This window comes from Oxyura jamaicensis, chromosome 3 (assembly GCF_011077185.1).
Source record: "Oxyura jamaicensis isolate SHBP4307 breed ruddy duck chromosome 3, BPBGC_Ojam_1.0, whole genome shotgun sequence".
Lineage (NCBI taxonomy): Eukaryota > Metazoa > Chordata > Aves > Anseriformes > Anatidae > Oxyura > Oxyura jamaicensis.
Window position 1 is genome coordinate 94,455,143 of NC_048895.1, and position 14,945 is coordinate 94,470,087.

Here is a 14,945-nt window from a genome sequence, read left to right on the forward strand (position 1 = left end):
TAAAAATATTATCTTCTTAATAAAAATAATTTTTCCTTATGACCCACTAACAGTTCAGGACCACAAGTTTACAATATAAGTTTGGGCTGCTTTTTCCTCCTTCTTACCAAGTATCAACACAGTTGTTTTGAACTTATCTGCACACAGAACTGAAACAGATAACTGAATTAATCCTCTAACAACAACTGAGAAGGGAATTTAAATCTGCAAAGGACAGGAATTTACAAAAGAGCAGATGAAAAGCAAAGACAACTCAATACCATTACACTTTAAATAAAGTTTTGCTCTCAGATTGTCAACAATATTTTGATATTAATAACTAATTAACATAGCTTCAACACCTTTCCTATGCAACTTTAAACTTCAAAGGATTACATAAGCTTTAAGAACATGTAATTAATACCCAAATACCTTTCCTTACTGGGTTGGAGGCAAATATTTTATATTGACACTTCCAAATCACGGGAATGAGAAACTGGTTTTAGATTTGTTTCTCATTTTGGGACAAAAAAGAGTTTAAAATCTTCATATATACTATTTTGAAAATTATTTGTGCAGATATTTTTCATCTGCTGACATTTTCCTTTGTTTTCTGATCTTGCAGGGTGGTGGTTTGATGCATGTGGTCCTTCTAACCTCAATGGAATGTATTACCCATTACGACAGAACAATAACAAGTTCAATGGTATTAAGTGGTACTACTGGAAAGGCTCAGGATACTCTCTCAAAGCCACAACTATGATGATTCGACCAGCAGATTTTTAAATGCTTTTGCATTCTTATGTGAATTATGTATTGTATAGTCTTCAAAGACTTCATTTGCCAAGCATATAAACACATCTGCAACTTGTCTCATTTTCAAGCCCAGAAAACATGCGCTAATGTTCTGAAGGGATCAGTTCATTCCAATCCTTGAATTGCAATAGCCTTGATCCACTAAAGCTCGTATTATTCAACTAGACACAAAGTCTAAAGCATCAACATGATATAACAGTTATTTGGCCAAATGACTGAATAAAAAGAATATCCAAGAAACTGTCAGACAACTGAAGGACTGTCTTTTACCGATCATTTATGTTATATATGTGTTAGTAAATAACTGGAACTGTGAAAAATACCTAAAATAGTTTTAGCAATATCCATTTTGCCTCATCACTGAACTTCAAACATTACTCTAATATAAAACACGTAACTAGGTCTAGAACTATTTATCTGTGTGTCTGTTTGCCGTTATGTACATAGAAATTATACTCTTCTGTAATTAGCCCAATATTGTAGTTATTACATTCTTTCCCCCATAATCTCCTAAACAATTTCTTATACTTATTCATATTTTTTTTCCAACAGCCTGTATTACTTTATTTAAAAGAGGACAAATAGCATTTAAGTACTTTGCATTTATTCTTGAGAAATACCATGTACAAAAAATACCATTTATTTCAGTTTGCACTTATTACAGTTACTATCTTTAAGTTACAAAAATCCCTGCAAATTACAGTGTTTCTTTACGTTGTTATGAAAATTGCACTTTTTTATTACCTTGTCATTTACCTGTAAAATAACTGACCAGTATTTTATAAACTGAGACAACAGCATAAACACCAGATGTCTAGTTGTCTATGACAATCAGTCATGGTGCTGTAGTCCATCTAAATATTTTGTAAAAATAACCTATCTTAAAAAACATATGCATGTTATTTGATGAAATTCAATTTATGCCTGTGAATTAAGAAAGAAATTACTATATTTGAAAAACAAGGGAAAAAAAAATCTGAAAGTTACCAAAGGTCATACTGTAGGTTTTTTGTTTGTTTGTTTGTTTTTCAGTGAGGTTAGTATTTCTCCCTTAAAATTTTTCATGAAGAAGGTAGGCCCTCAATGTATAACACAATGTGAATAAATGACTCTACCAGGTAATTTTTGACTTTTTTTTTTTTTAATTACATAATTTAATTCTCATGCATAGTCTTTGCTTTAAAGTAATAATTTTATAAATTTTTAATTTCAGCAGCTGACTGCATTAGCTACAAGACCTCATACCATTAGCTAACATACCTCATACCAAAACAAAGCAAAAAGCCCAGACACAACATTTCTGGAGGCTTAACAAAAGGCATTGTATCTTAAAAACAGTAAATGATTTTGAGAAAGATGGAAGTAAACTCTTCATTTCATACTGGAAGTCATTAAAACTCTGTTGGAGTACCCCACCATTTACAACACCACCATTCTTCTTCACCAAAAATATATGTCAGCATCACTGAAGAGTATCAGAAAAAAAAATCTTCTAAATATTATTTCATGACCTGATATTAAATAAACCCAATGAATGTAAGTTAGGTCATCATCTGAAGAGTAGTACACTACAGTTTCAATATATTTAAATTACTCTAAGTAATTTATGTTTCCTCATAGGAAACTTGTAAAGATATACCAAATTAAAAAAATACTTCAGAAAATTACTTTCATGAATTTCTACATGTCTTTAGTCTAGTAGAAGACTACCAAGATAATAAAGGGTTTGAAGTACCTGATTTACAGAGAAAAGGCTTTTTTTTTTTTTTTTTTTTTTAGCCTGGACAAGACAAGAAGAAAGGGAGATCTTACTGTTTTTTACAACAGCCTGACACAGAAGGCAGAGGCAGACCCTACTTGGAGGTGCGCTGCAGTGGAACAATGGAAACAAATTGGAATTTGGGAAATTCCACTTAGATAGTTGAATTTTTATTTATTAGCATGAGAGTGGACCTGAAAAGTCCGTTAGTGTCCTGATCTAATTAGATCTGCTTGGAGCAGGGCATAGAACTAAACCTTCACAAGTACTTTCTGACATATTTTATGATTCCATGAAATTGAATAGAAATAGCATATTTCCTTCTTCATCACATTTAATTAGACAAATAAAGAAAATATTCCCAATATTTGTGATAGTAAGTATATCCAGTCCAATAATCTAAAAAAGGCTTCTTAAAAATTGTGACTGAATCTTGTACAATATGAATACTCAACCTAGCAAAGAAAAATAGTTCTAACTTCTGGCTGATAATAACTTTCATTATTTTTATAAGAAAACACTATAGAACAAGAATAATTAAATACTGCATGGCTACTTTCAATTTGCTGGGAAAAAAAAGGGGGTTTTATAAAGCAAAAGGCTCTTTCTGATGACTATTCTTGGAAGATGATTAATGATACTGTGATAGATATTTAACAGATCAATCGTTAAATTATTTTTTTAACATGGAGTAGTTATTCATCAACATGAATGTAAAATTATAGAGTGAATATATTTTTAAGTGATCTCATTATCTAAATGAGACTGCAAGGATTAAGCTGCAAACAGCAAAGTGAAGTGAGAGGAGGGCATTTCAGACTGAATGCAATAGGAAAAAGAAGACTGCAATTACTCCTTTGGTTTGGTACAAATAATTAAAACACAATGATAATATAACTCCCTTCTTTTAATTCCTTCCTGTAATCAAAAAATAACCAATGCATAAAAGTAGAATGCCCTTCCATTTTCTCTAATGGTCCTCTAGGAAGAAGAGAAAAAATAACAAGAAAATAAAAGAAATGTAAACTTAATTTGTACTCAAACAAAAAATATATCTTTAAATATGAGGTATCTACTACAGTAAAACACAAGAATGACCCAAGAAGGGAAAGGTGACAGAAATATCACTTTCAACACTGATTTTACTCCTCTGTTGAAGAAGCACACAGCAAACAAGCAATACAGTTTCTCAGCACAGCCATGCCTCCCTCCATTTTGTCTCCTCATCATCTCTCCACTCCTCCTAGTTCTATATTAGAAACAAAAATTGTAAACAGAATCTAAAAAACAACACAAGCAGGAATCACTTACCAAGAATGTTATGTAAGTTGTTACTGATAGCACCCTTAGTTATTAGACAAGGTGGTCTGAGAAGAAACATAAAACTCAAAGCAGCTTGATCTGAAGTACTGTGCCTTTTTTTTTGTTGTTGTTGTTTTGTTTTGGTACAAATGCAGAAAAAAAGAACATGCTTATTTATTTTTCACATTGCCATTAAAGTATTTGCTGTATTAAAAATTTGCTTCCTCCTTTTAGGGAAAAAATACTACTTTATAATGAATGATTAATTTCTTGGGACTTATTTCAGAAAAAAAAATGTTACACTTTCTCTTCACTTTAAGAAATTATAGCTTAAAATCATGGAGTAAAGTCTTCATCTTGAACAAGTCAATTTACATAAATTATGGATTTAGAGGGAAAGTTAAAAATGACTTAACAGTCAGTACAACTATGGTAAATATAATGTTCAACCTCCATTAAATGTTCTGTCCTCAAAACCTGCATGAAACTTTAAGGAACAAGTAGCAGATAAGAACATATTTATCTAGCTGCAGTGTAAGAGAAATTGTGAAACCTTTTTCGCAAAACTGTTAGAGTGATCAACCAGCAACCTGCTAGAGTATTTTAAATCCAAAATGAAATTAGCATTTAAACAGTTACAACACATGGAATGCAGATATTTAGATCTGCACAGATACACACTGTGCCTTTACAAACACACTTTTGCGTTAGTTTGCAACTCAGTACTTGAGCTCAGTAATGAGCATTAAAGAAGGGAAAAAATGCTTCATTTCACCTACTAGTTTTAGAAGTCCACAGTAAGTTTACATTCCAAAAGCTATTTTCAGACTGAAAATATTGACACAATGACCTGACACATCTTCTCACTAGGTAATAACATGCCTTTCCAGTATATATATGTGTGGATAGAAATTAGATATGCCACAAGTAAATTAAAGTGCATTTATACTTAAGTAAAGATGTTAATTTATTCCATTGATAATTGGTGAATTGATCTTTTGCACTTTCCATATAAGGTTTTGCATAAACTTCAAAAGTTAGTTGTTATACACACTTCAAAAAGTAGTAGATGAAAGAGAAAATAACTCCTATAGTCTTTAAAAAATATGTTTTTTTATTCATAGCATTCTTGCTCACAATACCTTTGTATAGGGCCAATTTAGAGAAATAAAATTATGTTTACAAGTTTAAAGGGCAATCAGACTTACAGGAGCTGCAGGGAAGTTGGACGAAAGTTCATATGGTTCCTCTGAGATCCAATGGCCAACTTCCAAAGACCACAGAACCTAAAATAAATTAAACCATAAGCAGAACTTTTATAATTTCTAAAATAGCAAAATATTTGAATGTGTAATTAAACCAACAGTGCAGTTACAGTAGTTGGTTTGATATTTCATTTACCCAAACCAAATGATTCTCTAAAAAAAAACCCAAGCAATCTGAAAAGTACAAATTCTACAAATAAAACAAGCCATTAAAATGTCAGTCATATCTCTATGCATGGCCACATTAATTTTCAAAATCTTAGAAGTATATTAGAAGAGTCAACTTTTTGCATTGTGATACCAGAATAAAATTTTTAAACAGGCAGTCAAAAGGGAAAAAAATCAACAATTGCCATATTATATCAGTTCTGTTCTCTTGATCCAGTGCATTGTTGAACTTCATTTTTCCAGCCTGTCAAGATCCCTCTGAATGGGCACACCCGTCGGGTGTATTAAACACTTCTCCCAATTCTGTATTGTCTGGAAGTTTGTTGAGGCTGCCCTCTGTCCCATCAGCCAGATCATAAATGAAGATTTTGAACAGTACTGGACTGATTATCAACTCCTACAACTGGCTGGGATTATGAAACTATTATATATAATACATGTCAGCCTGCAAAGATGAAAAGCTTTGATTCATTCTCTTAGGTATCCTCCTCTGCCAACTGCACATTATAGATCACAAAAAAGGTTGCTAACAGAGCAGAGTACAAACTGTCTAGAAACTATATGATCATTTGTGTTCAGCTGAGCTCCAAAATCCTGGATGGACATGATCCTTGCAGACTTGTGATCCTGACACTCTGGACAGCTTTCAGACCTCTGTTCCCATCAGGGCCATCACAAAATGGATAATCAAAAAGTACTTCAAATGTTCAGGGATATCTTTTCTACACAGGGGCTCCTCATTTTTACATATTGAAAACTGAGATTACATTTAAATATTTCCTCTGCCTGTCACAGAAATGATTTTCTATTGTTATGATGAGCAAATGAACATAGTATTTGAACTACAATCTTACTCTGTTTTTTATATACTACTTCAAATAGGTATATGTTCAACTTCTGAAACGTACTTTTCAAAAAAAAATCAACTAAAAATATTCCATCCAGCACTTTTTCTAGGTTGATTTTCTACGCCATTCTTGAAAAAAAAAATATATCATTATAAGTTGCAGCTGATAGAATATCTATAATTTTAAATCCTCATAAGGAGTGTTCAGAGACTCTCTCAACTGGTAAATGCATCATCCTTATGGGACCAAAGTTCCTACCATGGGGCTGCCCGTAAGTCATATAAAAGATGTTTTCCTACTAATTTCTAGATAGTTTAGTAATTTCTAGTTTACTAATTTCTAGATAGTTCTAGATAGTTTAAATTCTGAAGGACATGTTGATGAACAAAGAGTTTATTTTCCTCGTTGACTTCATGATTGTGAGCTGAGCCATATAGTTTCCCATATATGTAATGAAGACTGGTAATTTCTTTGCCAAGTTGTCCACTATCACACAATTCAGTAACTTTCTCCTTTTACAGATATTTGAACTTTGCAAGGTACTTACTGTAGTTATCATTTGGCCAGACTTAATTATGAGTCAAGAAAGCATCATTACCCACCAGTGACAGACAGCACAGTTCATACACTCAACCTTAAAAACATATGCACCCAATACCCTACTGCTCCTACAGCAACAGGCAGTATTAAGTTAACAAGAGGTATATATATATATACACTCCCCAAAATGGGATACATGGATTTTGTTAGAAAGTAAATCCCTATGTTTGGGATCATTTACCTCTTGCAATCACATTTTGCCTATATGGTTCTCCAGATTTTTCAAACATATTATGTCTGTTTCTCACTGTTAGTGTAGCCATGCACCATTAAACTGTTGCCATTAGTCACCTTAGAACAGTTTGAATGAAATTGCTATCATGCTTGATTCACAAATAACTGATTTTTTGTTTGTTTGTTAAAAAAATATTTTAGATAAACTTGATATGTAAATCCATATATTTTTTGTTTTAATTTAAATTAATTTATTAATAAGATTTCATAAGCAGTACTGTGAGATGTTCCCTTGGACAAAAGTTGGCATAATACATATTAAGCACGATATATTTATCCTTTACCATGTTACAGATTACAAAATGAAACAAGATTATAAACTAAACAGACTGATAATAAGCTACTAATGTAAATCTTATTTTCCCACATACAATTAGGCCATCTCATAACTTTCTAGAAACATTTTTTTTTCCCAAATTCTCGTGCTACTGGAAGCAAAATGCAAACAATTTAGAAAGCAATCTTATCATTATCAGAAACAAATTCTATAGTCTGTCATCTGAAGTAGCTTATACTTGACAACTTTCAGGGGAACCAGCAATCTCTTGTAAAAACTGCTGCAAAGTTGGTGCTTTGTGTGATATGGAAAATAGTGTCTTACTTGTGTGGGGAGCAGAGGTGTTCATTTTTGTGTTATTGGACAGCAATTTTTTGTTGATAATGAAAAGCAGCAGATCTTCATACTTATGGTTGAACTTCATTATTACAAAACCCAAAAGGATATTATGTTTACTTTTATAAAACATAAAACCAAATATTTGCAAAGGCAACAGCTGTTCAGATAAAATAATTTCTCTAACCCTTATAGCATACCAAGCCTAAACACGAGTTAACTACATTAATAAGTCAACGAACATTAAAATAATTCTAAACATAATAATGCATTGCTGTGTTTAGCCAAGAAAAATACAGCAGCTTACAAAAAAATATTCAGTTAAGACTGCAACTTAAGATTTTAAGTTATAAATTTTAAGGTGATACTTTTGTATACTTTTTACAATTACTTGTTTACAATTTACAATGACATTATTGAAATCTGTTAGCTATATACTTAAAGCTGTATACATTTATTGCAAATAAACCTGTTAATCCAAGCCATTTCTTTTAATGACAATACATATCAACTTTAACTGAACCAAGAAAACCACATTTTTTAATAAAATTCTTAGAGATGTGCTGCATGAAAATAATTTCTTCACAAATAATCTTGAGCCAGGACAGATGTACCATATTCTATAACATGTACATCATGTCCATATAGCACCAAAATAATGTTTGTACCGAGTAATTGGCAAAAAAACACAAATAGATTAAAACATAAACCCAAAAGATTAGTTATGATTAAGTAATCCCATTTCGTTTTTCAGGCCAATTTTACAGTAATAACCTCTATCAATCCTTGTAGTATTTACAGATTTTTTTTTAGAATTTAATTTTGTTTATCTTAACAGAAGATGGATTAATGCTTGTCTATCATGGCTCTGGAATTGAGTACAAAGGCATCATATCTACTTTCCTAGATAAAAAGTAAATTAGATACAGGGTTCATGAACAGGTCCTGCAGTAAATAATTAAGTCGCCACTCACTACAATATTCAGTTTTCAGTGACAGAAATCAAGAACTCTCCATTTTAAGTCGCTATAAGTTTGCTTTTGACTGCAGGAAAGACCAATTTTCAAACACTGTATTTTCATTGCAACAGTAAAAAAATGCTTCAAATTCATGTAGGACAAAACCAAGTGATGATTTATAATATTATTCTCGAGTAAACTACTTTTTACTGTTAAGCTGTAATGTGTTCTTACACAACTCTTCCTTCAGTAGTGGAAAGGAATTAAGAAAAGCTTTAATACTTCAAAATATGTGTATATATTGAGAAGAAAGAGCTATCTATAAGTTTTCTAATGCACAGTTACAAAAGAAAATTTAACTTAAAATAACGGTAACGCAGCACAACTGTGCTGGATATAGGGATATTGGAAGTTAGGAAAGAATAATAACATCTGATACATACTTAATTTCAATACTAGTAGAACACAGTCTTGCTGATTACAGAGAATACAAGAAAGGAGGAAATAAGGAGGGAAGAAGAAAGTGGAGAGGCATGGTTTATTCTGTGGACTTATACTCTTAAAAAATGTTTCTCTTTACTTTGGATTCCAGACTCAATCAACTCAATCAATCTTCTAATGACTTATTTTTTTATTTATTTATTTATTTTTTTTTTTAAATCAAGCATGGACTATTGTATTTAATTCAGTAGTAGGCAACTTGTATGGCATGGAACACCATGAAGTGTCCTCTACAGGTTTTAGAGCTATAAGATCTGCATTGGTGGCAAGTTTTCCTTGGCAAATCAGCTTGTTCTCTTATCCACACCATATAGGAAAATTTATGTCAAACACTAAGTTCTTAAAGTGTCTGAAAACACAATGTTTGACTAGTCATTATTTAAGGCCTCCCACTAGCACACTGAATCATCATATGGTATTTGTACTTCATATAATTCATCATGAAATATATGTAAAGGAAGTGCTATGAAGATTAAATGCCTTATGGTAAATTTGATAGCTCTCCAACAAATGTCTTTAAAAAGATCATTTTAAGATTTTTCAGGAAAAAAAAAAGGCAGGCTAAGTTGCCTACATTTCCCCTCCATGTTACAAGTCAAAAGGCAAAAGGCAATGGAAAAATATATATACATATATTTTAGTTACTTAAAATGTTAAGGAAGATCTTCTGCAAGAATATTACCACTGTTGAAAAAATGTCTTGTTTTAAAAATACTAATGATTTCTCCAAACAGACTGATTATTTTAAGAATCTAATCTGAAGTATTTTACCAATGAGAGTACTTATGGTAGGATTAGGTATTTAAAGGATTGAGTATATTAGTATTATAAAAAGGAAAAGATTATTTTGCTTAAATGGAATTCCCCTGACTCATTTTCTGGAGAATTGCTCGTGGTTCCTTTGATTATTCAGTTAACTACTCTGGGTAAAAAGATGGCAAAGTTATGCAAACATAATTAGAAATAAGACAAGAATACTCATATGTTATAAGACATTTTTGATTGTCTAGATTAGACCCCTTTGCTCAAGTTTGTTCTTAATGCAGCCAAAGATGGTGCTTTTTCCCCCCCACAAAGACACATTGCTGGCTCATTAGGATGACCTAAGATACAATACCCTTTATTCCAGGGAAAATTAATTATCAAAAACTTCAACTTCTTAAAACCTCAAAGGAAACCATAACAGCTTCTTTAATATATATAATACATAGGAGAGAGATTTTTTTTTTTTTAACATGGGTAAGTGCCAGACATCTTGAAAACAAAAAGGCAACAGTTTATTTTGTTTTCAGCCCAACAACTAAATTTTAAAGAATTTATTAAAGAAAAAGAAAAAGAAGAAAAATAACAAATAAATTATTCTACAGCTCTTTACTGTAGATGAATTGATACTTCCACACAAATTCCAACATTAATGTTTTACAGATCTGGAAACATGAGGAAAGGTGAAGACTTGCCATCTGTTATGCCAGATTAACTGGCTTGCAGTTGATCTCTGTAATCATAGTGAGCAATTGAGGTGGTTTGATCCTGACTGGCAGGTAAGCCCCCATCCAGTTGCTGCTCAGTCTCCAACCCCCAGCAAGATGGGGGAGAGAATCAAAAGGGCAAATGCAGGAAAAAAACATCATGAGTCAAGATAAAGACAGTTTAGTAAGTGAAGGAAAAAAAAAAAAAAGTAAAAATATCAAAAACAAGCATTGCAAAAGTACAAGTGATGCATGAGCAGGTTGATGCCCAGACAGTCTTCAAGCAATGTCTACTTTGTGAAAACTTCCCCCCATGACATTATATGGCATGGAATATCCGTTTGGTCAGGCTGTGTCAGCTTTCTTGGCTGTGTCCCCTCCCAGACTACATGTTGGTGAGGATAACTGAAAAAACAGAGAAGGCCTTAATGCTGTGCAAGCACTGTTCAGTTAAAACACTGTTGTGTTACCAACACTGCCTTGGTCACCAGTCTAAAACACAGCACCATATGGGATGCTATGAGGAAAATTACGTAATTCCACCCCAGCTAAACCCAGTACAGCAATTCATCTTCTCTTTACAGTAACAGTCTGGTAACTTTATGTGGTAGTCCACAAGAAATTTTGAGGAAATACAATGTTTATTTGATCTGGACATCTGGGAATTATTTCTGTAAATTATAAAATGTCCAAACTACTCATCTACAAGGTTTCTTTTTTTTTTTTCTTCTTTTTTTTTTTTTAACAGTTTTCCCACAATGCAGCAAAATATCTAATAACTTCCTCTTATTTTTAGTTTTATTAACCAATTTTGAACAAAATACATATTTAAGGATAAAATAGAAATGTATTAAAATAGTACACAGAAAAATCAAACTGAATAAAATAACTTGGCTAACACTGAAGAGAAATGCTTTGTTTATCCTCTAATCTGTCCAAAAATAATGCATTTGTCATGAGATGAAGAATCTTCAAACTTTTCTAAAATATACACTAAGGTGCAGTACAGGAATACGTTGGTTAGATTAAGTACTGAAAGACCGTATTCAGCGTAATGCAGAGCTTCAAACAGACAAGTGAGCAAACTCTTTATGTAAGCTTGAGTATCTGAACATTGCACATAGCATGGACATAAAAGTGGTTGATATTTCAGCTATACAAAATAAAATAAACTTATTTTGTACTAAAAATATATATTTCTTACCCATTCATAAGAAACAATCCAACACCCACGAGCAATTCCCAACATAACATTCAAGGTACGACGAGGACTCCCCGTAACTACATGACTTGTTGTTTCACATACTACATCTGAGAACAAGAAGTCTCCAAGTTTATTCACCACCTGAATTACTGTATTTTGCTCCCTAAAAAGAACAAAAGGAAAAAAAAGATATGTTGAATTGATACGTAGGATTATACAAGCATATATACACAACACAAATTAACTCAAGTTTTCATACTTTTCCACCTCACTTCTGTCCTCACCAATCATTTCTTATCCTTTTCTCCCTCAGCCTCTACACATTTGCTAACCCAAAATTTATTAGCCTTTCCACAGAATCCAAACAGACCTTTTTCTGTCAGCACACAATCATATCTACTTGCATATCAAAGCTCTTTTGTACCCCACATCTATCTTGTTTGTTTAAATAAAAGCTTCTTGAGTTAGGAATTATCTAACATACTGTTTGTGTACAATGCACAGAGTACAACAGAGCTTTGTTCTTGGTTGCTTCTGTAGTACTATCAAAAAAGTATTAGTAAGAAATGTAAACAGTTAGACACAGCACTCTTCAGAGGATGTCATTAGGAAGTATCAGATTTTCATCATCCAAATAAAATGCTGTGCTTAAATTTAGAGAGAGGTCATAAAATTCTCTCGTGCTACCTATACATCTGAGTCAATGTTTCAATTAAAAATTCAGTTACCCTTAAATAAAACTACCACTTTATGGACTGCGTATAAAATACAGATTGGCCACCTACAACTGGAATTTTAAATTGAGTTCTCTATATAGTTACACTGAAGCACATAAATACATCATCATGACAACAACAACATCAACATCATGAAAACAGTGAGATCTTGGTATCTCTACAGAAAAGCTGTTGCATAAGAACAACTTGCTGTTCTCATTAGTGATCATTATTATAAACGAACAGCAAAGATCTGCAGAGGAAAGCCTGGTTCCAGTGCCTCCTCCCCTCAGCTGACCTCTTGGAAATGTCTATGGCATGCTACATAAGACAAAAAAAGTAAGCACAACCTTGAATGAAGTCATATATATCACAGTGATGATCTTCTAAGGTAAAGCAATGAAATTAATCACTGATGTAATGCAAGCAGTCAGAACATTTCCTGAGGCCTCTGGGATTGCTTCGTTCTCACTACATTTCACTCCACAGAAAGTGGAGTAACAACTGTAACTCCCCAGATATCCCAGCTAGAGCAAATACTACTTAGAGGAATTCTAACAAAACCTGTGAAACATTCTTCAGAATCACAGAATCACAGAATTTCTAGGTTGGAAGAGACCTCAAGATCATCGAGTCCAACCTCTAACCTAACACTAACAGTCCCCACTAAACCATATCCCTAAGCTCTACATCTAAACGTCTCTTGAAGACTTCCAGGGATGGTGACTCCACCACCTCCCTGGGCAGCCTGTTCCAATGCCTCACAACCCTTTCAGTAAAGAAGCTCTTCCTAACATCTAACCTAAAACTCCCCTGGCGCAACTTTAGCCCATTCCCCCTCGTCCTGTCACCAGGCACGTGGGAGAACAGGCCAAGCCCCACCTCTCTACAGCCTCCTTTAAGGTATCTGTAGAGAGCGATAAGGTCGCCCCTGAGCCTCCTCTTCTCCAGGCTGAATAAGCCCAGCTCCTTCAGCCGCTCCTCGTAGGACTTGTTCTCCAGGCCCCTCACCAGCTTCGTCGCCCTTCTTTGGACCCACTCAAGCACCTCGATGTCCTTCTTGTAGCGAGGGGCCCAAAATAAGGCAAATAAGGCAGCAATCTGTTTTTTGTTGTTGTTGTTGTTGTTTTTCAAGAAATTTCAAACAAATAAAGGAATAATAAAAACAAACAGGATAGCAAATTATCGTCATACAAGTCAAACGTTGATAGTGTATGTGGACACACTTAGAAATTGAACCACTGACTTAACTGCCTAAATACTGCCACTGGTTACTGTGAACTCTGGACTTGGCTATGTGTATAATATCTTTTAAGTTATACTGACAACTCACCGGTTTATACTTTGGTCAGCTGAAAAAAAGCTTCCAGATACAAATTTACAACAACAATAACAAAAACCAACTGTATGTAAATTTACAGCAAAATTTCACTGAATGTGAGATTGAGAAAAAGAGGTAGTTATTGGCTGTGAATCAATGAGCAGCATTTAATATCATAAAACCCAATGACATGAAACCACTGAATTCATGCATCTTGACATTTAATTTCAAAGGAACTACTTTTGTAGCTGTAGCTACTGAGTAGTAGAATGGGTTTTTGGCCACTGGGTTGCCCTTTGGAAGACTATTTTCTGCTTTTAGTTCTTTCAGAAAGAGTATCCTTCCCTTCAATTGCTTATAGGTTGATGAATCCCTACAACTGCAGACAACCAAAAGCACAATCTTAATGAAGAAGTTCTGAAGAACAGCAACTTTTAATCACCAGATACTTTTATTTTATGAAATAGTAATTTTCTTTTTTTTAGAAAAGTCAACATATGTTAACATAAAATAAATAACATTAATGACCTCTTTCAACAAAAGAACTTTTCTCCCCAGCTGCCAGGATCTGTTCTCTTCTTCTAGGCACATCACAGCCTCTGTTTTCCACTACCCTTATCTGCACTGTAGCTATTATCTTTCCCTCCCTCGCAGTGATCCTGTACTGCATGACAAGCAAAGCATATTTACAGTCTTGGTGTTATTTGCATCCACTCACATTAAATACAGGGAAAATACTACTACCATTTTGCCTTTCTGACCTATATAGTAGTATATTTGTTAATTGCTATTGACAACCATTTACAAAGAATTTCTAAAAGTACAGTCACTAAGTGCTGTTTCTGAGTGCTCGATATGCAACTGTCATAATTTAATTACTTCAATCCTGAAACAGATTTGAGGTTAGTAGAAATAGCCTGAGTTTTGAAAAACAATTTAAAAAACTGTAAGCAAATATAGTATAAAATATGGAATTGTGTTTTTCTTGGATGTCTTTACGCTCTAAGAGTTTTAAGAAAATGATATGAGCATGCCAGAAAAATATTAACTCTTCCCAAATATGCAGTGGCAGATGCTTCTAATGTTTTGAAACTAAGTCGCTAAAAAGCCTAGGCCTATTTATATGAAAGAAAGCATTTTAAATTGATGTTTCAAATCTTTTTTTTTTTTTTTTTTTTTTTTTTTTTTGAG

The 14,945-nt window shown here is 33.1% G+C and overlaps 2 protein-coding genes across 6 annotated transcripts in view; one reads left to right on the plus strand and one right to left on the minus strand.

Moving 5' to 3' along the window:
• The window catches only part of ANGPT2 (angiopoietin 2), a 44,158-nt gene extending 42,241 nt beyond the window's left edge, over window positions 1-1,917 (plus strand). For all 3 annotated transcript variants that reach the window (XM_035321160.1, XM_035321159.1, XM_035321161.1), the window contains one exon: window positions 605-1,917. In XM_035321160.1, the coding sequence (XP_035177051.1) occupies window positions 605-765 (161 nt within the window). In that variant the 3' untranslated portion in view covers window positions 766-1,917. The remainder of the gene's footprint in view (window positions 1-604) is intronic.
• MCPH1 (microcephalin 1) overlaps window positions 1-14,945 on the minus strand; it is a 126,495-nt gene that overhangs the window by 78,998 nt on the left and 32,552 nt on the right. For 2 of the 3 annotated variants that reach the window (XM_035321156.1, XM_035321157.1), the window contains exons 11-12: window positions 11,718-11,880; window positions 5,065-5,142 (exon numbers count right to left, since the gene is read on the minus strand). In XM_035321156.1, the coding sequence (XP_035177047.1) occupies window positions 5,065-5,142; window positions 11,718-11,880 (241 nt within the window). Of the gene's footprint in view, window positions 1-2,556; window positions 3,804-5,064; window positions 5,143-11,717; window positions 11,881-14,945 lie in introns of those variants that run through there. The other variant, XM_035321158.1, reaches the window with a different exon arrangement.